We start from the raw sequence: 22,830 nt of genomic DNA on the forward strand, positions 1-22,830 counted from the left end.
AGTTAATGCAAATACTTCATCACTTGAGTTAATGCAAATACTTCATCACTTGAGTTAATATATTAATGCAAAAACTGAAGAATAATTATTTTTTTCTGTCAATTTTAACAAAAAATGTTTTTTTTTTACAGTTTTTTTTTCTTCTAATCAGTTTGTGATTTTTGTCTCTTCAGCCACAATCGAACATGAAGCTGATCTTCGACACAAGCACGACATGATGAAGCTGAGGGCGAAAATACAGGAAAAGGCTAAAATGGACAGAGAAAACCGTGATCTTATCCGAGAAGAAATCAAACTCAAAGGTGCTGAACGAAGAGAAACTGTTCTTAAATCAATCGAGTAAGATGTTTTCAAATTTAAGTCTTCAATTGCAGATTTATCACGGATTAATCACAGTGCTTGTTTATATTGACACTCAAGTGAACTATGGCCGTTCAAAATAAACATAACTGAAAAACTTCTGAATTACTTATCTATATTTATATGCTAGCAGGCTGCTGGCATTGCCCAGTCATAAAATATGCATAAATATTATATTTAATTTGTACAAAATTCTTTAAAAAATGAAGTAAAAAAAAAAAACAGAAAGAAACTGAAACATGTGCATGCGAGTATTATGTTTTTTCTAAAAAGTTCATTTATTGTAAGTAAAAAAATATTTGAGCCGAGATCCAAATCAAAACCTAACGACAGTGAGTCAAGTTAAAAAAAAAAAAAACAACAAAAAGAAAACACTGACAACTAAAAATCATTTTCTCACTTATTCATGAAATTTGATTTTCTTAGCTAAAGATTTATTGTGTATATATAATATATATATATATATATATTTTTTTTTTTAAGCACCCAAGAGTGATATTTCATTTTCAAGTACATTTTTTTTTATTTGTACTCCATCAAAAACATAACTTTTTCTGTTCTCCCAATTTTTCAGAACTGCTGGTGATGTTCTTGGAACTGGTTTTTTGTCTTTTATTAAAGACTGGGACAGAGTTTCCGCTACGGTAAGATTTGCGAAACTCATTCTTAATGATTTGTATTCAACTTGGTTTTGTTTCAGTTTTCTAGAAGTCTAACTTCCTCGCTCTCTCACTGATCTGTTCAATTATAAATCGGCAGGTGTTAGTGATCGATATTTTAATGGTATGCATGCGCGTCTGCAATACAAATTGACCTCACTACATCATCTTCTTCCTCTTCATCGCTCTTTCTTTCGTCTTTCTTTTTTGCTACATTTTTTCTCTTTTTCTCTCGTCTCCAACTATCATTTGCCTTCTCTCTTTCTCTCTCCTATTTCTTCATAATTATTTCACATAGTTTGAACATCTTTAACTATTTCTAATTTTTTCGTTTTTTCTTTCTTTCTTTTTTTTTCTTTTTTTTTCGTTTTTCTTTTTCCTTTTTTTTTCGTTTCGTTTTTCTTTTTTTAGTTCTTTTTTTAGTTTTTCTTTTCTTTTTCTTTTTTCTTTTCTTTCTTTCTTTTTTTCTTTTCTTTTTTCTTTCTTTCATTTCTTTCTTTCATTTCTTTTTTCTCTTTCATTTCTTTCTTTTTTCATTTTTTCCTTTCTTTTTCTTTTCTTTCTTTTCTTTTTCTTTTTTTCTTTTTTCTTTTTTCCTTTTCTTTCTTTTTCTTTTTTCCTTTTCTTTCTTTTTCTTTTTTTCCTTTTCTTTCTTTTTCTTTTTTCCTTTTCTTTCTTTTTCTTTTTTCCTTTTCTTTCTTTTCTTTTTTTCTTTGGTTTCTTTTCCTTTTCTTTTTTCTTTGGTTTCTTTTCCTTTTCTTTTTTCTTTAGTTTCTTGTCCTTTTCTTTTTTCTTTGGTTTCTTTTTTCTTTCTTTTTTGTCTCTTTTTTCTTTTTAGCTTGTTGTTTCTTTTTCTTAGTCTTTTTTTTGTTTCCTTTCGTTCCTTTTAAAATAAAACATTAATGTTTAATTCTTTCATTTAAATACATCTGAAAACTAAAGTAGTAAAATATGATTCAATTATTTTCAGTTTTAATTCATTTAATTTTTTTTTTTTTCTAGGTTGCTGGTTTGACAATGTTGTCAATCGGTGTCTACGCTGCTAAACACGGAACTGGAGTTGCTGCAAATTATATTCAGTCAAGATTAGGAAAACCTTCATTAATTCGAGAAACATCAAGATTCTCATTAATAGATGCAGTGAAACATCCTATAAAGGTTGGTTTACTTTTTATTATTTTTTGATGATGGAAAATGCTTCAGACAAAGGATGAAGCCACTTGATGTAAGGAGATAACAAGAACGAAAGATGACTATTGACCTTATTTTTGAATAGACCAAAGATATAGGTAGGAGGAAAACAATCAGCAGAAAGAATTTCACAAACATGTGGTTCTTAGATACAAGCTAATGGAATAGAAAGCTGTTTTACTATGATGTATATATAAAAAAAAAAAGTGAATGAAGACCACTAGATCAATGAATCAAACGAACTGAAACAAAGGAAGCAGATAATTCTGAAGAACATGTCATAATGGTATTTATAGAAACTTCTGATGTTTCAATTTTCTTCTTTTCATAGACGTATTCCCGATTAGCGAACAAAGCCGAGGATTCATTGAAAGGAATCATTTTACATGTAAGTTATTTGATAGATTTTTTTTCTGTTTCTATCCAAATGTGTATGTGTGTATAAGTATGCATCAGTGTATGCATAGTTAACTGTGTATATGTAAGTGTGCATGTTTGGGTGTATGTCTGTCTTTTTGTATTTTATTTCTTTTTTCTTTTTATTTTTTATTATAGTTTTGGAAAAAACTTTCAAATATTTTTTTTTTTTTTTTTTTTTTTTTTTTTTAAGAAAAGGGGTTGATAACTCGTCTCTGTTGCTAATATATAATTGTCATGCAGAAGTGTCACCAATTTTTTTTTTTTTTTGATTTTGTTTTCCTTATATTTTTTTTTTTTCTAAAAGATTAGGATTTTTTCCAGAATTTTCTAGTTTTAATTTTGAAAGTTCGATTTAATTATTATTTGGTCATTAATTTATTAACTGAACAAAATTTATTAACTGAACAAAATTCTCATAAAACTAAATATTTGTTGTCTTATTGTCTACGATGAAAAAAGAAAAATGTCATAACCAGTGATTGAAGCCAGAATCTTTATATCTTCAGTTTAACCTTCTCTCAATCGAGCTCTCGTATTACCTTAAGGACAGATAAATACCATTATTTAAACTAGCTTAACAATCTATTAACGGTTTATATATACTTTTTATTTAAAAAGAATCAACATTTGAGAGGTTATCTCATCTGCATATTACATTGAAGAAAATCTGTTTTAATAATTAGCTCTAGATTTTTAATAGAAATAAAGAGGACCTGTACGACAGTGCCTCCCCCCCCCCCGAAAAAATGCGTGTTTTTCACGTTTTTTAATTTTCTTCCGACAATTATCTTAGATTACAAACTTAAATATCATTAGCAGAAAAAATTTAAACTTAAATATCATATTAGCAGAAAAAATTTGAACTTAAATATCATATTAGCAGAAAAAAATTTGAACTTAAATATCATATTAGCAGAAAAAATTTAAACTTAAATATCATATTAGCAGAAAAAATTTGAACTTAAATATCATATTAGCAGAAAAAATTTGAACTTAAATATCATATTAGCAGAAAAAATTTGAACTTAAATATCATATTAGCAGAAAAAATTTGAACTTAAATATCATATTAGCAGAAAAAATTTGAACTTAAATATCATATTAGCAGAAAAAATTTGAACTTAAATATCATATTAGCAGAAAAAATTTGAAAAAAAAAACAAAAAAACAATTTAACGACTTTTAAGAAGGGGGTTTATTTTCCCGTTTTAACGTTCTACATCATTGCTCTCTGATTTATTGTCCATTTCTTTACCGATGTTTCACGTGATTAGTAATGTGATCAGTGAGGTTTCCTGGAATTCCCTTACAAGAAACGGTAAAAAAAATAAAAAACAACAATAATAAAAATAAATAAAAAATAAAGCAAAAAATTTTGGTGTAGGGCAAATTATAGAAAATTTCAATTTCCTGACTTAGTAGTCATTGACCCATGGTGAAATAATGCTAATATGATATTTAAGTCCGTAATCTATGATAATTGTCAAAAAAAAATTAGAAAAGGTGGAAAACATGCATTTTTAGAGGGTGGGCACTCTCATACATTTCCGCTAACTTAAAAAATAGAATTGTTTTAAGTATTCAGTTTAGGAATCTATATAATTATAAAACTCAAATGACCTTGTAACGAGTGATGTAACTCACTTTCCGGTTTATGACATCTAGTTGCGCATGCGCGCATAAACATTAACCCATAACAACATAAACAAATAAACACAAATTGCTTCTTTTGCAAATTTTGGCCTGCGCACTGAAATATTAACGTTATTATTTCGAAATTATTATTTAACATGGGAAGAGTGGGGGTGTTTTGCAACTATTCTTTATTACAACTATACTGTCGCTATTTTCTTACAACTAAACATCTTTAACCCGTTGACAAACATAAGAACAATTGTAGTAAAGCCAAGACTACTACTACTCTCCATCTGTCCCTTTTCCTTCCTTCCTTCCTTTTTTATTTTTTGTTTACATTTCTAGATACAAAATAGTTGTGTGAGAACAGTGAATTTGTTGACACATTTACTAATCTGTTTCAATATTAGTTTTATTTTATTTATTTAGGTTTTATTTTTTTGTTTCAGGTTTTATTTATTTATTATTTTTTTTTTTTTTTTTTAGATTTTAAGTTTCTATAACTTGGTTGAAGGATTCCAATATTGGTTTTTCATTCTTATATTTCTCATCGGTAGGTTTATGTGCGTTTTTGCTGCTAAATGACTTTCGTCGGCATTCGATTTGTAGGAAAATCATGTTTTCTTTTCGATTTTGAGCGATTATTCGGAAAAATAGGTAACTTTACACGAATAGAGAGGATTTTTTTTTTCATGTTTGAGTGATCCGTCCGTGATTTTTCATTTTAATATACTTTCATAGAAATGTTTCTGTTATGTCAAAAAAAACTATTTTCTTTACATCACAAGTGTCACGCTCATACAAGAATTCCATAGCTAATATAACATACTGACCCAACAGGTCACGGGTAGTCTAATATTATATAAAGTTGATTTATTTAATTTATTTTTAATTATTAGTATAACTAACATCAGATGTGTTTAATAATGGTAGTAAGTTTTCATTTAACCTATGAGTTATTTCGCTTTAAATTAGGAGATTTTATTTTTAGTCGCGTGCAAGCGACTCTATAAGTCAGTCAGTCTGTCGGTAACACTTTTGTGCTTGACCTTTTTGGTTAAGATCAAAGGTCTGTTGTTAATAGATGCTGTTCTTAGCTTTTTAAGCTTTTCTTTGCCTTTTGGCCAAGATCAAATTGTAGTACCTGTTCTTACTACATGCTGTACTTATGTTTGTAACTTTGATATAAAGTGGAGGATCATTTTTCTGTATTAATTTAATGTAAAATGATCACCTATTTTACAACCAGTCAGTCTCAAAGCCATTCAAGCCATTCTCCAAATCATTCAAGTTGTTTTTGAAGGATTCCAGTTATTTTTTAAGCATTCAAGTCATTCTTAAGTTCATTAAAGTTATTCTAAGTCATTTATTTTTTATTTATTTAAGTTATTTCAGCCCATTTTTAGGTCATTTTAGTTTATCTTTTAGAATTTACTGTCAATCCTACATTCACGCATTCATTCATTACACGAGAGCACGCGACTAATGGCTATCAGCCTTGTTTTGTTTGAATTTCATAGATGAAAATGACTGTGTTTTATGCTTCAAAAATTTAAACTATGGATAACTTTTAGGAAAGGTACTAACTTAGGATATTTGCTGTATCTTAAATAGTATGTGCCTAAATCCTCTGCCGATCAATGTTTTTTTTTTTTACCTGCCAACGCTCGGTATGAGTAAATAATAACATAATTATTAAGAATGGAGACCAATGAATATCCCCCCAAACTAATTAGAATCAAATACATATTTTTAAAAAATTGGTTGTTTTGTTTTTATGGCATATCAACCTTTTTTGGGTTATTTAATGTCAAATCGCATCAAGGTTTTATGTTCAAGTTTTTTATATCTTCAAATATTTATTCACTGTGTTTGGTTTGTTTGTTTTGCAGAGAAAAATTGTTTTTGACTTTGCAGAACCTGATCGAGTAAGGGAAAGTTAAAAAACCAAAAAAAAAACCCCCAAAAACAAAAATAACAAAAAAAAAATTTTAGTCAAGAAAGCTGGTATCTTTAGACAGCCTGATCCGATAGCATCAACTATCCAAGAAAAAAAAGCCTACCTTTATTATATAGATAAAAACAAAAACATTTTTTTCTTTTTTAGCCGAATTTAGAAAAACGTTTACGCGATGTTGCGATTGCTACAAGACATACAAAGAAAAACAAAGGTTATTATAGGAATTTATTAATGTACGGACCACCCGGAACAGGAAAAACGATGTTTGCGAAGGTGAGTTTTACTTTTTTCATTTCTGTATCTTACTTGTCTTTAGACGGGATACCTGGTAATGCCTGGGAATGTCAGCTTAACTTGATTAATAAAAATTAGAAAAGTTCCAATTTTTCTCATCGTCATTTTTGGTTTAATGTCTGTTTTATGGACTGACATGCATCGGACTGATCTTAGAAATTTACTTCCAAAATAACCTATCTCTAGTCAGGTCTTAATTTATCCCTCTTTCTCTAAATCTCATCATTTCCTCCTATGCTTTCCCTGTAAACTGTACTTGCTACCTTAACTGCTCCCCCCTCCCCCACGCACACATCTATTAACTCAAACACTCATCCATTCTATTGACGTGACCATACCATCAAAGTCTCCAGCAACACATGTCCTCAACTCTCATGCGTCAGGTTTTGTTATCATCACGTGGTTGAGAATGGTAATACTCTACTAGTTAGTAATGACAGAAGCTTTTTAATCTTAAATCTTGCAATAAAATGTATATATATATATAAAAAATACGCATCAAGTGCACTTGAAATATTTTACTCGTTTGAAATTTATCACAAATATATTTCAGAGGTATACTCCATCTTCAGTATGTTGTTTTGTTTCTTTTTTTCCCCCTTTTCTTCCTTGCCGTGTTGTAAATTTGGAGAAAGAAGTCCGTAAAGAGTCTACCTCTGAAATATATTTGTGATAAATTTCAAACAAGTAAAATATTTGTTTATTTTCCTAATATTACGTTGTATTTAGCTTTCAAGCACACTTGATGCATATTTTATATATATATATATATATATATTTTATTGCAAGATTTAAGATTAAAAAGCTTCTGTCATTACTAACTAGTAGAGTATTACCATTTTCAACCATGTGATGATAGCAAAACCTGACGCATGAGAGTTGAGGACATGTGTTGCTGGAGACTTTGATGGTATGGTCACGTCAATAGAATGGATGAGTGTTTGGGTTAATAGATTGGGGGGGAGCAGTTAAGGTAGTAAGTTCAGTTTACAGGAAAAGCATGGGAGGAAATGATGAGACTTTAGAGAAAGAGGGATAAATTAAGACCTGACCAGAGATAGGTTATTTTGGAAGTAAATTTAAAATAAAATATGCATCAAGTGCACTTGAAAGCCAAATTACAACGTAATATTAGCAAAATAAACAAATATTTTACTTGTTTGAAATTTATCACAAATATATTTCAGCGGTATACTCTTTATGGACTTCTTTCTCCAAATTTAAAACACGGCAAGGAAGAAAAGGGGGAAAAAAAGAAACAAAACACTGAAGATGGAGTATACCTCTGAAATATATTTGTGATTAATTTCCAACGAGTAAAATATGTTATTTTCCTAATATTACGTTGTATTTGGTTTTCAAGCGCACTTGATGTGTATTTTATTCAAATTAAAACGTTTCTGTATGAACTCTCCTCTCATCCTTGACGATATATTTGTTTGTTTACGTCCAATTATGATTGTTTGCATCTAAGAGGTAATTGACTTCCCTGATATAGGAGGAGACATTGTATACCTAATTCAATTATCGTTAAAAAAAATCGACAAATATATCAAGCGATAATCTTGATGATAGAATAAATGGATTCAAAGGTTGTTTATGAAAAGATTGTTTTCCTTTCATTTGACGTCTGTGTTTGTTACAAAAATATTATAGTTGGTCTCACAGTCAGTACTAAGGTGAGCTCCTCTATTATATAAAGTTTTTTATGTGTTTGTATGTTCAGCTAAAAATGGAAAACTACAAAGCAAACAGCCACAAAGTTGGTATATTCTTGATTGGTGTTGCCTGGGATGAATAATCAAAAATTTAGAAAAAAAATTATTAATTTACAGTAGGTCAACTGAGCCAGGTGTCGTCTGGAAGGATTGGTTGTTCAGCGTTATAGAATCTCTCATGTAAAGCAAGAGAGATGGATAAAGATAGAAGTTTTAATAGAAATAAGTTGCATTCATGTAATTTAACAAGAGCAGAAAGCGGACTCTTCCCTTCATAAAGAGTGGTAATGCTCTGCTAGTTAGTGATGACAGAAGTTCCCCTGAATGAAATATAGTGATTAGCATGACAATAGCCATCAAGTCATACAAATGGACCTGATTTCACTTTCAGCAACCTTGTAGCTTTCAATTCCCTTATTTTGTCTTCACATTTCATAAACAATATTTATGACAAAAGGGAGAAAATTGCTGTTTTCTTGGTTAGATTCTATCCATATAACATTCATTGTTGGCAAGATTTTGACCTTGATATGCTAATAAAAAATTTTTTTTAAAGCTCCTTGCATCAAGTAGCATTATGCCTTGTCTGGAGCGATATCCCCCTCCCCCACAAATATAACTAATTTATGTTCCCACCTTATCTTAGTAAAGTTATTGTACATTATGATGAGAAAAGTGTTTTTTTTTTGGGGGGGGGTTGTCAATTTTTATTTTCATTTTTCTGAAATAAATTGCAGAAGATGTTGGCAATAAAAATATACTAATTAAAGATTCTAAAAGGAATGCATTCTGGTGGATTTAATTCTGTAATCCAGTTTTTTTTTTTTTTTTTTTTGTTAGTATATATCACACATTAATGACTTTTTTAATTTGAATAACTAATTAATGCACACAACTCGAGTTGGTGTAAGGGAAATAACTCTGAAAACAATCAGTTATTTTCCTCTATATCATGGGTCGGCAATTTGTTCAACTCCACAGGCCAGAGGATGTTATAATGACAGGTTGTGGGCCAAACGAAAGCCATTTATGAAACAATAAATGAAAATTGCATATGCAGACCCTTGTCAAGCTAAACATTTAAATCCATAATTAAAATAAACATTGAGAAATCATTGTTTCAAAAAAGGATAAACACATGGTCCATTGCAATATTCTTGCAATTTACAAAGGGGTGGGTAGCAGAGGTAAACGATGGAGGGGGGGTGTTCACTGTTGGAGAATGAAATAGAAAACTGACTGAGACAACATTGTTTCTTTGAACCTGTCCTCCGCCTAAGTCTGTCAGTGGTCGGACAATCAAATCTGCTGTCAGTCTTTGTTCTATGTTTATTTTTTTATTGGGGGGTTGATTGTGTTTTTGCGGTCATAGTATTCAAATTCGGTTGGGTGGAACAGAGGAAGATAATAGCAGGCCTTTTATTGAATATGAAAGCCTCGCCTCATGTAAAAAAAAAAAAAAAGTCATTAGTAATCAACCTTTCTCTATATGATAACATTAAAATATTTGTGTACATCTCGATAACATTAAATGAATGCATACTAATTGACCCCCAAATAGTGAATAATATTTTAAAAAATTTGTTTATTTTAGAAACATGGCCAGGTTACATCGAATTTTTAATAAAATAACTTAACGGGTGTTTTGTGTATTTTCTAGTTTTAGTTGGACATACAGATGTTTGAATCTGATATGAACAAAGTTGTTTCCGTATCATTTTTGAATATTTTTCTTTTTTTTTTTTTTCCTGAGAGGTAATAAGATTTTGCTTATCTAATTATCATTCTTTCCATTTTTATTCATGTCCTTATTTTTGTAAGGATTTTTTTTTTTTTTTATTTATTCAAGGCCTGAAAATTGACCAAAAGCAGACAAGACAATTTTTTAAAATTTTTGAATAAATTTGAATAGTTAAGTTTTGTATCATTGTTCTACAAATAACAATGTGTGCACATTAAGTTTTGCAATTTTTTTTTTTTTTTTTTTTTTTTTTGAAATGGAAGAAAAAATTTGGTTTGGGATTTTTGCTGATTATTTCATAGTTATTTTTTTAAATTTTCAATAAATTTTTAAGTTTTGTATCATTGTTCGACAAATAACAATGTGTCCACATTAAGTTTTGCAATTTTTTTTTATTTAAATTTTTTTTTTTTTTTTTTTTTTTTTTTTAAATGAAAGAAAAATTTTGGTTTGGGATTTTGCTGATTATTTCATAGTTATTGTCATTGTATGAAATTTTTTAGTCATTTAGTTATTGTCATTGTATGAAATGTTTTAGAGTCTTTTAGTTATTGTCATTGTATGAAATGTTTTTAGAGTCTTTTAGTTATTGTCATTGTATGAAATGTTTTAGAGTCATTTAGTTATTGTCATTGTATGAAATGTTTTAGTCATTTAGTTATTGTCATTGTATGAAATGTTTTAGAGTCATTTAGTTATTGTCATTGTATGAAATGTTTTAGAGTCATTTAGTTATTGTCATTGTATGAAATGTTTTAGTCTTTTAGTTATTGTCATTGTATGAAATGTTTTAGTCATTTAGTTATTGTCATTGTATGAAATGTTTTAGAGTCTTTTAGTTATTGTCATTGTATGAAATGTTTTAGAGTCATTTAGTTATTGTCATTGTATGAAATGTTTTAGAGTCTTTTAGTTATTGTCATTGTATGAAATGTTTTAGTCATTTAGTTATTGTCATTGTATGAAATGTTTTAGAGTCTTTTAGTTATTGTCATTGTATGTAATGTTTTAGAGTCTTTTAGTTATTGTCATTGTATGAAATGTTTTAGTCATTTAGTTATTGTCATTGTATGAAATGTTTTAGAGTCATTTAGTTATTGTCATTGTATGAAATGTTTTAGAGTCATTTAGTTATTGTCATTGTATGAAATGTTTTTTAGAGTCATTTAGTTATTGTCATTGTATGAAATGTTTTTTAGAGTCATTTAGTTATTGTTATTGTATGAAATGTTTTTTAGAGTCTTTTAGTTATTGTCATTGTATGAAATGTTTTTGTTTTAGAGTCTTTTAGTTATTGTCATTGTATGAAATGTTTTAGAGTCATTTAGTTATTGTCATTGTATGAAATGTTTTAGAGTCTTTTAGTTATTGTCATTGTATGAAATGTTTTAGAGTCATTTAGTTATTGTCATTGTATGAAATGTTTTAGTCATTTAGTTATTGTCATTGTATGAAATGTTTTAGAGTCATTTAGTTATTGTCATTGTATGAAATGTTTTAGTCATTTAGTTATTGTCATTGTATGAAATGTTTTAGAGTCATTTAGTTATTGTCATTGTATGAAATGTTTTAGAGTCTTTTAGTTATTGTCATTGTATGAAATGTTTTAGTCATTTAGTTATTGTCATTGTATGAAATGTTTTAGAGTCTTTTAGTTATTGTCATTGTATGTAATGTTTTAGAGTCTTTTAGTTATTGTCATTGTATGAAATGTTTTAGTCATTTAGTTATTGTCATTGTATGAAATGTTTTAGAGTCATTTAGTTATTGTCATTGTATGAAATGTTTTAGAGTCATTTAGTTATTGTCATTGTATGAAATGTGTTAGAGTCATTTAGTTATTGTCATTGTATGAAATGTTTTAGAGTCATTTAGTTATTGTCATTGTATGAAATGTTTTTTAGAGTCATTTAGTTATTGTCATTGTATGAAATGTTTTTTAGAGTCATTTAGTTATTGTCATTGTATGAAATGTTTTTGTTTTAGAGTCTTTTAGTTATTGTCATTGTATGAAATGTTTTAGAGTCATTTAGTTATTGTCATTGTATGAAATGTTTTAGAGTCATTTAGTTATTGTCATTGTATGAAATGTTTTAGAGTCATTTAGTTATTGTCATTGTATGAAATGTTTTAGAGTCATTTAGTTATTGTCATTGTATGAAATGTTTTTTAGAGTCATTTAGTTATTGTCATTGTATGAAATGTTTTTTAGAGTCATTTAGTTATTGTCATTGTATGAAATGTTTTAGTCATTTAGTTATTGTCATTGTATGAAATGTTTTAGAGTCATTTAGTTATTGTCATTGTATGAAATGTTTTTTAGAGTCATTTAGTTATTGTCATTGTATGAAATGTTTTTGTTTTAGATTATTTCATAGTTATTGTCATTGTCATTGTATGAAATGTTTTAGAGTCTTGCTGAACATTCCGGTATGGATTACGCAATCATGACTGGTGGTGATGTTGCTCCCATGGGCCGAGAAGGAGTGACGGCAATGCATAAAGTATTTGACTGGGCCAAAACCAGTCGTAGGGGGTAAGTCCAAATAGTTTTTTTATTTTCTTTGATTAATATGTCATGATTCGTGCATAAATTTTGTGCAATAGATTTGTTTTGATGTCAAATGTGAGATTTTAGTTTAAGGAAATGAATTAAATTTTATGTTCCTAAAAAAAACTTGAAAAAGTGTAAAAAAAAAAAAAAAAATCTTTGTACAAAACCAATTGTTTAAAAAACATGAGCGCAAAAGTCTGTCATTTGAGGAATGCCACTGACACTTAAAGATGCTAATGTTGGGACAATTAATCGGGATTGACAATTGGAAAAAATCAGAACATTTTAGGGTATTAAAATCAATGTTAAAATCCAAAATATTTTAATGTAATTTCCGATTCCAAAAATAATTTAACTTTATTTTCTTTTTGCTGGTATCTTTGATACAATGCATGAAGGAAAACTATTAAGAAATTTTCGAATTAAAAAGAAAATTATATCCTTTAAAAATAGATGCGGACCCCCCCCCCCCAAAAAAAAAAAATGAAATTTTATTTTGGGGGCAATGAGGCAATTTTAGAATCCAAATCGGGGAGTTCAGATTAGAATAAGTAACTGTATCAGAAACTAGGAAGAGAAGAATATTGGAATTGTCCCATCACTAAAAGTGAAACATGAAATTTCTAAAAATTCTAAACAAAATGTTAAAAAGGTGTGTTTTTTTTTTTTTTTTTTATAAAAATGTTCAGATGTTTTGATTTTCACGGCTTCAATATAAGTTTGAATAGTCTCACTAAATTATATCCATTTCAGATGTTTTTTTTGTTTTTTTTAAACAAATTGATATTTGATTCTAATTAGCCAATTTTTTATGTTTTTGTAAGGAAATAATGCGTTTTGCTTCCCCAATCCATTCTAGAATCAAATACTTAAGGTATTTTTACTATTGGGTTGAAACTTTGTGTAATACTAAAAATGGGTTATAATACACAAATTGATTATTTTATTAAGAAAATGAAATAACAAATCTATAAATAGGACTCTGTGTACATTAGCAAAAGCGAATTCAAATTTAAAAAAAAAATTTTTTTACTTTGCAAAAGTAAATTGAAACCCAAATTTCTTATTTTTGTTTTATTTATTTTATTTTGTTTTTGTTTTTTTAGTGTACTCCTTTTTGTGGATGAATCTGATGCATTTTTGAAAAAAAGAAGCAAGGTAAGGATGATTCCCTTTTTAAAAAATTTTATTCATATATTATTTACCATGATTGAAAATGAGTTTTTTTTTTTTCCTTTATGAAAATCACCCAAAACAAGGCATGAAGCCACTTGATGTAAGGAGTTAACAAAGAACTAAAATTAATTATCCTAAAGAGAGGAGATATTTGTTGACCTTAGACTTGAAAAGGCCAAGATAAAAGGAAGATGGTCATCAGGAAGAGTTCCACAAACTTGCAGTTCTGGAAAAATTTATGTCAAAACATCTAATTAATTAAGACTGCCAGACAAACAAGTTTGAACAAAGGAAATCCAGAATAAATCAGACGCTATTGAAGAACATGTCCTAATGGTATTTATCAAAAAGACTGGGAGTAGCATCATCACATGATGTGAGAAAGAGGATGCAGAGAAGAAGAAATGGTCGGACTGATCAAATTACAGATAAATTTTGGTTACAGTTTACAGTAAGCTGCTGTAAAAGCAACAGAAAAAAAGCCTTGGGTGTGGCAGCAGGATTCGGTGCCAGCCCACAAGTCTAAAGAGATCCAAGCTTGGCTCCAAGAGTGCTACGACTTTGTACCTTTCTCTCACTGGCCCCCCCCCCCTCCTCTTCCCCTGATTTTAACCCACTGGACTAATTCGTTTGGTCATATGTTGAGAACATCACCAACATGACCTCCCGCAACACTTAAGCCAGCCTGATCGCCACCATCTGCCGAGTGTGCGCCAGCACTTGTGGAAAAGACATGCTCTCAGCTCTGGACCCATATCAAGGTGGTGAGGCTGAAGGCGGCTACATTGAATAAATTTCAGCTCTACTAATAAAGTTACCTGAATTGATTTTTTTTTTTTTTTTTTTTTCAGTAAAAGATTAAAATAAAGCTGTAGTGTTGTTTTCTTTAAGGCATCACTTTTATCGTTCCACCCTGTAGTGGCCGATGACAACAAAAAAAAAAAAATGGCTGCTGCTTTTAAATCTACCCCTCTTTATGTTAAGAATAAATTTCTGTCCATTGTCGAATGACAAATCTATTTCCTACTTTATTTGTTTTCTTACTTCTTTCCTTAATGGCTGTAGGTCGACCATAGTCTCACGCCATTTTGTTATAATCTTGATTTTTTTTAGCTTACTTACACATTTAAAGTATGTTTTTCTTCCAATGAATAGATTTTAACTCTAACTATTTACCTCTTTTCATAATATAAAAAAAAACACACACAAAATGAATCTTACTGCTTTCTTTATTGCTTTTTTTTTATTGCTTTTTATTTGTATATTTGGATTCATTGTACTACTGTTTTCATAATATAAAAAAAACACAATGATTTTTACTGCTTTTTTTTTTTTTTGCTTTTTTTATTACTTTTTTTTTTTTTTTTTTTGCTTTTTATTCATATTATTTGGATTCATGTTTTCATCTTGTGTGTGATTTTCACAATGTTTCGGTCAATGTAACCTCCGACCTTCTTCAGGTGTATCTTGTTGAACTCGGAAATTTGGATGGAATTGTTTTTTTTTTTTATTTTTTTATTTATTTTTTTAAATTTTTTATCGCTTATACACAATTTTTTTTTTTTGTCTAAAACCGTTAATCTTTGTTTGCCCAATTGTCTTAATGTAGAAATGTTAAATATTTGGATTAATCGAACTAATGTTCTCATCTTGATTTTTATCGGCACAACGTTTCAATTGGTGTTATTTCTGACCTTATTTTTTTTCTCACGTCAAGTATGGCAAGTTTTACACCTGGAAGAGGTCAGTGGTTACATCGACCGAAACGTTGTGCAAATAATATTCAAGGTGAGAACGTTAGTCTGATTAATCCAAATGATATGAATAATCTTCATCTCAAAAATTAAAAACTAATTTTTATTTCTGTTTTCCTTCAGGAACAAATCAGTGAAGATCTCCGAGCAACACTAAATGCATTTTTGTACCGAACTGGTGAACAGTCCAACAAGTAAGGCTGATTTCTTATACCCCCCCCCATACACCTCCGTTGGATTAATATGGCATTAGTCTCGAACCGACTGAACTTGCTTCTTTGCTCACCTGCAGTCAGTTATTATAGGTGCCACAAGGCTTATGAAGAAGAACCTGAAGTCCTACCTAACTAATATCCCTGGTGAACCAAGTGCAAAAGAGATCCAGACAATTGCACTTAAGGGAACAACAAGGATACTAAAAAGAGCTCTCGGTTGGTTTCAATAAAAAGTAGGGCAATGTTGGCAGTTGGTTTGGCTGCCCCATGCCCTGCGTTACAATCTTCAAAGGAAGAAAATTAAAAAAAAAAAAAAAAAAAATTGACATGATCAGCTGCATGTTTTTGATGACGTTTCTTTTTACAGAAAGTTGTCATCATTGTCCTTTCGCATGCAACACCATTCTCTCCAAAATGTGTCACCGATTCAATACTAACCAGATTGAATGCTGCCTAATTTGGGTGATCTAATGATAACCATGCGACGGGCATAGGCAGAAGTGCTTTCGCTCGACAACCCTTGAGGTACAAGAATGCACTCGTCCAGGTGCAATGGACTCTAGAATTATTTGGGAGTAGCATGGTGAATCGCTTGTAGCACGTGCCGTATCGATTTCCGAGGAGTTAGTGTGGCATATCGATTTCTTTTTCAGGGGAGAAAATAAAAAGAAACGTGTATAACTGTTCGGTGAGGTTTTCCTTTGTCTGTTTTATTTATTTATTATTTTTTTATTGTTTTAGAATGATGTCGCTTAGACCATTCGCTTTACCCAAACTGGATATTACACAACACCACTGGTGCTACCAGATCAGGCTGTCTATTGGCTTCCTGAGACGAAATGCACCTACATCGATTTTCCGTTTTTGTTTCCTATTCTCTTTTGTAAAACTTAATTATGTTCTGCAAAAACAAAAACAAAAACAACAGCCCCCTTCCCTTCTTTTTTCCTACTTCCCAACCCCGTCAGTGGGGCATTAGAATACACTGACTGCCCCCTTGCAGAGAGTAAAAGTCCCTCAATGGGGCCACCTGTTGGCCGTAGGTGGCATCCCGTAATGTCTACGAAAAGGATCCTGGTGGCTGAGCAACTGATACCTAGGGAAATAAAGGTATCAGTTGCAACACTCCACTTTGGCCTCGTACTGGGCCAGACAGGCGATCGGAGAGGCCCGATCCGATCAATCGGCTGGTCACGTCTAGCTCACCACTTATACGCATACAATCTACACCAAATCTAAATAATACACAACACTTCCCCATCAATACTGATCCCCAAACAAGTGGTGAAAGCGGTGGCTGAGGGTCAATTGTATATAGTGAACAAGGACTAGACATGGATGTTTTTCTCTGATCTTTCCCATATTTTACTTGGATGGGAGAAATTAAGATACACGAGTGCTTGAAGCCTACATTATGTACAAGTATATCATACCTGTAACCCTGTTGTAGCCAGGGCGAATGGGCTTCCCCCCTGTGCGCATCCCAAGTAGGGCTCCAAGGTGGGTGGGGAGCAGGGATGATGAATTAAAAAAAACGAACCCAATATGAGTTATAAAAACCCAAGTAAAAAAAGATTTTTAGACAGTTCGGACAGTGACACGAATGAGGAATCGGATAACTATCCAAACTTCATAGTTATGGAGTCAATTGGAGAAGTGTCTTTAACCAAACTCTCCCCCTTCAAGATAGAAAAAATACTATCAGAAAGGGTCAAACCTAAACTAGTGAAAAAATTAAGAAATGGTAATCTTTTGATAGAAATTCTTACCAAAACACAGGCAGATGAACTTTTAAAATGGAAACATTTTGACAATATAAAAATAAAAACGTACCCTCACAAAACACTAAACATATGCAAAGGAGTTGTGAAAAGCCCTGAACTTTCACTTTGCTCCATCGACGAAATCCGTTCAAATCTAAAAGAACAAAATGTAACGGATGTCAGAAGAATTCAAATTAAAAAAAATGGAGAAATGATAAACACACACTCATATATATTAACCTTTTACCAACAAAAAATTCCACAAGAAATAAAAATAGTCTATGAGAAACTAAGAGTCGAACCATACATCCCCAACCCACTGCGTTGCTTTAAATGTCAAAAGTTTGGTCATCATCAGGACCGATGTACACGCCAGCCAGTTTGTGGAAGGTGTGGAGAAAACGACAATCATATCAACTGTCAAAAAACTTATAAATGTGCCAATTGTACAGAAAATCACAGTGCCTACTCCAAAGACTGTGAAATCTGGAAAAAAGAAAAATAAATTGTTAAAATTAAACACTCATTAAACATCACCTACCCAGAAGCAAGGAAAAAGGCAATAACAGCTAAATATTCCGAAATAACCAAAAAGAATATTCCCAACACAAATAAACACGATGACAATTATTGCACAACAAACCTCGATATTAAAATCCAAGACCTCACCAACCAAATCAAAATATTGATAAATACAATTGAAGAAATGAAAAAAAACTCACTGGAACCAAAAATCCAAACGCCACACCCAGTAGACCAGAAACAAATCCAAAAAAACAAACCAGAACCAAACTTAACTAAACAAAAACTACAAATAAACCCACAAATTCCCCTCTCCAATAGCTTTAAGATATTGGAGATCGAGAACTCTGAAGAGCAGAATACCAACAATAAGGAGAGTCCCTTAATCCCCCACAAGAGTTCTAATATAAAAACAGATAACAACAAGCAAAAAAATAAAGATTCTCCAAGAACAATAAATGGGAAAAATTCCTCAAAGAAAACCAGCCCCACAAAAACCAAACCACGATCTCGCTCAACATCTAAAAGCAGAGATAAATCAAGCATAAAAGCTAACAAACCAATTGAACACAAAGAACCAGAAGCCATGGAAACAGAAACCGAATCTACCAATGATAAAAAGCTCACAAGTGCTCAAACGCACATGAAACAGTCCAATGATTCAAATACAAGAACTACAGACCAAAATAAATTTAAAACCTCCTTGGAAACAATGGAAATAGAAGACAAAACTTCTAAACCCCCATAAAAAAGAAAACACCCCTATTCCCAAGACAAAAGGGAAATCAAATACATAAAATCTAAACTATGGCCAACAAAATAATCCAATGGAATTGCAGAGGTATAAAAGCCAACCGGAATGAATTACTTCTACTGATATCCGATCTATGTCCCACAATAATATGCCTACAAGAAACCTTTTTAAAACCATCTGAAAATATCAATCTTCAAAGTTTTACTGAATACAACTATACAACAAATAACCCAAATAGAGCTTCAGGAGGAACATCCATTCTCATTAACAAAAACACGGCACAAAGTCAAATAAATCTACGAACTAACTTACAGGCAATTGCTGTCACAGCCACCCTACATAGAACGGTCACAATTTGCTCCATTTATCTGCCTCCAAACGACCCCATAGATGAAACCGAAATAGAAAAACTCATCAACCAACTCCCTCGCCCCTTCTTATTATTAGGCGATTTTAATAGTCATAATGTTAGTTGGGGATGCTCAAACACAGATAGAAAAGGAATCACTATAGAAAATATTATCAACAACAACAATCTATGCATATATAACAACAAAAAACCAACCTTTATTCACTCCGCTACAAATTCGTCCTCAGCAATTGACCTCTCTGTAAGTGATCCTAGTATCTTTATAGATTACAATTGGACAGTGCATATAGATACCTGTGGAAGTGACTACTTCCCAATAACTTTAGAACATTTTGGTCCTGAAATAATCTCAAAAATTCCTCGTTGGAACCTTAAAAAAGCTAACTGGAATGAATTCAAATTACTATGCAAACACAAACTCCTACCTGAAAAATGTGAGAAAGACCCAATCACTCACTTTACAGATACCATTATCTCAATAGCAGAAGAATGTATTCCTAAAACAAAATCATCAACCAAGTATAATCGTCCCTGGTTTAATAATGACTGTAAAAAGGCTATCAGGCTACGATGTGCTGCATTAAGAAAATTCAACAATCAACCAACTACTCAGAATTTAAACAACTTTAAAATATGCAGGGCTAAAGCACGCCGAACAATAAACGAAGCCAAAAGGGAATCATGGAAGAATTTTGTGTCTAAAATCAATAACACCACCAAAGACAAAACTGTATGGAATATGATTAAAAAAAATATCAGGAAAAAACACCAGTTCCCCTCTCAACCACCTCTGTATAAACAATAGTAAAATAACTAAAAAAGAGGACATGGCAAACCTGTTTGCAGATACTATTGCAAATAATTCATCTTCTAAAAATTACGATAAAAAATTCCAGATCTTTAAACAGGAATCAGAAAAAACCAAACTGAACTTTAAAAGTAATAATGAGGAAGAATACAACAAACCTTTTACCATCCATGAACTAAAGGATTCATTAAAAAAAGCCAACAACACGGCTGAGGGACCTGATAAAATAACGTATGAATTTTTAAAACAACTACCAGATGAACCATTAAAGTATTTACTTTCTATTTATAATGACATCTGGCTCAATGGCAATCTTCCAGCCATATGGAAACAAGCCACAGTCATTCCTATACCAAAACCAGGAAAGGATGCATCTGACCCCTCCAATTATCGCCCCATAGCTCTAACAAGCTGTGTGTGTAAGATCATGGAGAGAATGGTCAACACCAGGTTAATTTGGTTTCTGGAAACAAATAAAATAACTAATTTTCAGTGTGGCTTCCGAAAACATCGTAGCACAACAGACCATTTAATTCGTTTAGAAACTTTCATCAGAAATTCATTTATACAAAAAAAGCATATGACTGCTATTTTCTTTGATCTTGAAAAGGCGTACGATACCACATGGAGGTATGGCATCATGAAAGATCTCAAAGAAGCTGGAGTGAAAGGAAGACTACCCATCTTCATCAACAACTTCATAAATAATAGACTATTCAATGTCCGTGTAGGAACATGCCTATCGGACATCAAAGAACAGGAAACGGGAGTTCCACAGGGAAGTATTTTGTCGGTAACATTATTCAGCCTAAAAATTAACAGTATTGTTGGATGCATAAACCAAGGCGTAGATTGCTCTCTATATGTTGATGATTTTTTAATTGCATATAGCTCAAGACATATCCATATAATTGAGCGTCAACTTCAACAATGCATTGACAAAATAAAAAAATGGACAACTAAGAATGGCTTCAAATTTTCCATTAACAAAACAAAATGTATGCACTTTTGTCAACTAAGAAAACTGCACCCAGATCCTCTTTTAAAACTAAATGATATTCCGATTCCTGTTGTAAATGAACATAAATTCTTAGGGTTAATACTAGACAAAAAACTTACATTCATCCCTCATATAAAACATCTTAAAAATAAATGTAATAAAACCCTACAGCTAATGCGGGTCATTGCCCACACAGATTGGGGAGCGGACAGACAAACCCTATTAAAGTTATATAGGTCACTAGTGCGATCGAAACTAGACTATGGTAGCTTCATTTACGGTGCCACCAGAAAGTCGTATATAAAGATACTGGACACCGTTCAACATCAGGGCCTCAGACTTGCGCTGGGAGCCTTCCGAACTTCCCCCATCGATACTCTCTTGCCCAGAAAATCCTGCTTACAACTGCATTGCAAACTCACTAGATTACTCGCACTATGATAGAGAAAAATCACAGCCAACAAATCCAACCTCTAACTGTACCTTCAATCCAAATTACCAAAATCTATATTACCAAAAAGTAAAAGCTATAAAACCTTTTGGGCTCCGTACAAAACCACTAGTAGAAGATGCAGGTATCACAATCACCAATATCCATAATGTCAACCAACTAAGCCTTCCACCCTGGCTACTAAAATACCCTGAAATCATCCTTGAATTAAATAACCTCCCAAAAAATCAAACCCATCCACTAACCTATCAAGAAAAACTCCTTATCATTCAGGAAAAATACCCAAACCATCAGCACATATACACAGATGGGTCCAAAGACAGCAACAAAACCGGATGCGGAGTCGTATCCACTAACATTACCTTACAGAAGCGACTACCAGACCATGCCTCAATTTTTAGTGCCGAAGCCACAGCCTTAGATATGGCACTAGATCTCATCACTGACCTTACCCACAACAAATTTATAATTTTTTCAGACTCCCTATCGGTACTCGAATCCTTAAAGAATAAAAATTTAAATAACCCACTACTCATCAAACTGCTACAAAAAATACACACTCTCTCACAAAACAAAAGTATCAAATTCTGCTGGATCCCCAGTCATTCTGGAATTCAGGGCAATGAAAAAGCTGACATAGCTGCCAAAAATGCTTTAAAACTCCTTAAAAGCAATATAAAAATTCCACATTCTGACTACAAACAACAAATAAATAATCTCATTATGAAGAAATGGCAAGAAATGGCAAGAAAGATGGAATAACTGTCCAAATAATAAACTTTTCAAGATCAAGCCCACAATAGAAGAACGATTACCAGATGCCAGAAGATCACGTAGAGAGGAAGTGATTTTGTCCCGTATTCGCATAGGACATATGCACATAACCCACTCCTTCCTGCTAAAAAAAGAAGACCCTCCAGAATGTTTTGCATGCCAAGAACCTTTTACAGTAAAACACTTTCTTTTGGATTGTGTCGATCTCGCGCATATCCGGCAAAATTATTACCATGTCAACAATATGAAAGAACTATTTAAAAAAAATAAACTCCAACAAAATAACATTTCTGAAAAAAGTAAATCTATATAAAAGAATATAACTTTAATTCAATCCAACTTTACACCCCCCCCCCAAAAAAAAAGGAAGGAAGCACATCACCTAATGATACAAAAAGTCTTATTTGACTCACTGATTAAATTAAAATATCTGTTCCAAAAAAAAAAAAAAAACTGAATTCGGCATTAAATAACCAAAAAAAAAAAGAAGGTTGATATGCCGTAAAACCAAACCAAACCAAACACAACACCAATACAGCAGTTATTAGCATTCCAAATACACACTTTAAGCATAATATGAGAAAATTAATCATTTATATACATTAAAAAAAAAAAAAATTAAAGAAAGCTACAATTCCCAACAATACTTAATATTCATCACAACTCGTATACTAGAAATTGATTTGACAACCAGTTTGCGACACTGACTTC

General features: G+C 31.3%; 1 protein-coding gene across 1 annotated transcript in view; it reads left to right on the forward strand.

Moving 5' to 3' along the window:
* Nucleotides 1-22,830, forward strand: part of LOC145297822 (ATPase family AAA domain-containing protein 3-B-like) — a 46,291-nt gene that overhangs the window by 15,497 nt on the left and 7,964 nt on the right. The window contains exons 5-12 of the mRNA XM_080144144.1: nucleotides 174-339; nucleotides 935-1,004; nucleotides 2,022-2,177; nucleotides 2,542-2,598; nucleotides 6,373-6,498; nucleotides 12,390-12,514; nucleotides 13,639-13,690; nucleotides 15,586-15,656. Coding sequence (XP_080000270.1) covers nucleotides 174-339; nucleotides 935-1,004; nucleotides 2,022-2,177; nucleotides 2,542-2,598; nucleotides 6,373-6,498; nucleotides 12,390-12,514; nucleotides 13,639-13,690; nucleotides 15,586-15,656 — 823 coding nt within the window. The remainder of the gene's footprint in view (nucleotides 1-173; nucleotides 340-934; nucleotides 1,005-2,021; nucleotides 2,178-2,541; nucleotides 2,599-6,372; nucleotides 6,499-12,389; nucleotides 12,515-13,638; nucleotides 13,691-15,585; nucleotides 15,657-22,830) is intronic.

This window comes from Euprymna scolopes, chromosome 18 (assembly GCF_053919585.1).
Source record: "Euprymna scolopes isolate OS-2025 chromosome 18, ASM5391958v1, whole genome shotgun sequence".
NCBI lineage: Eukaryota > Metazoa > Mollusca > Cephalopoda > Sepiida > Sepiolidae > Euprymna > Euprymna scolopes.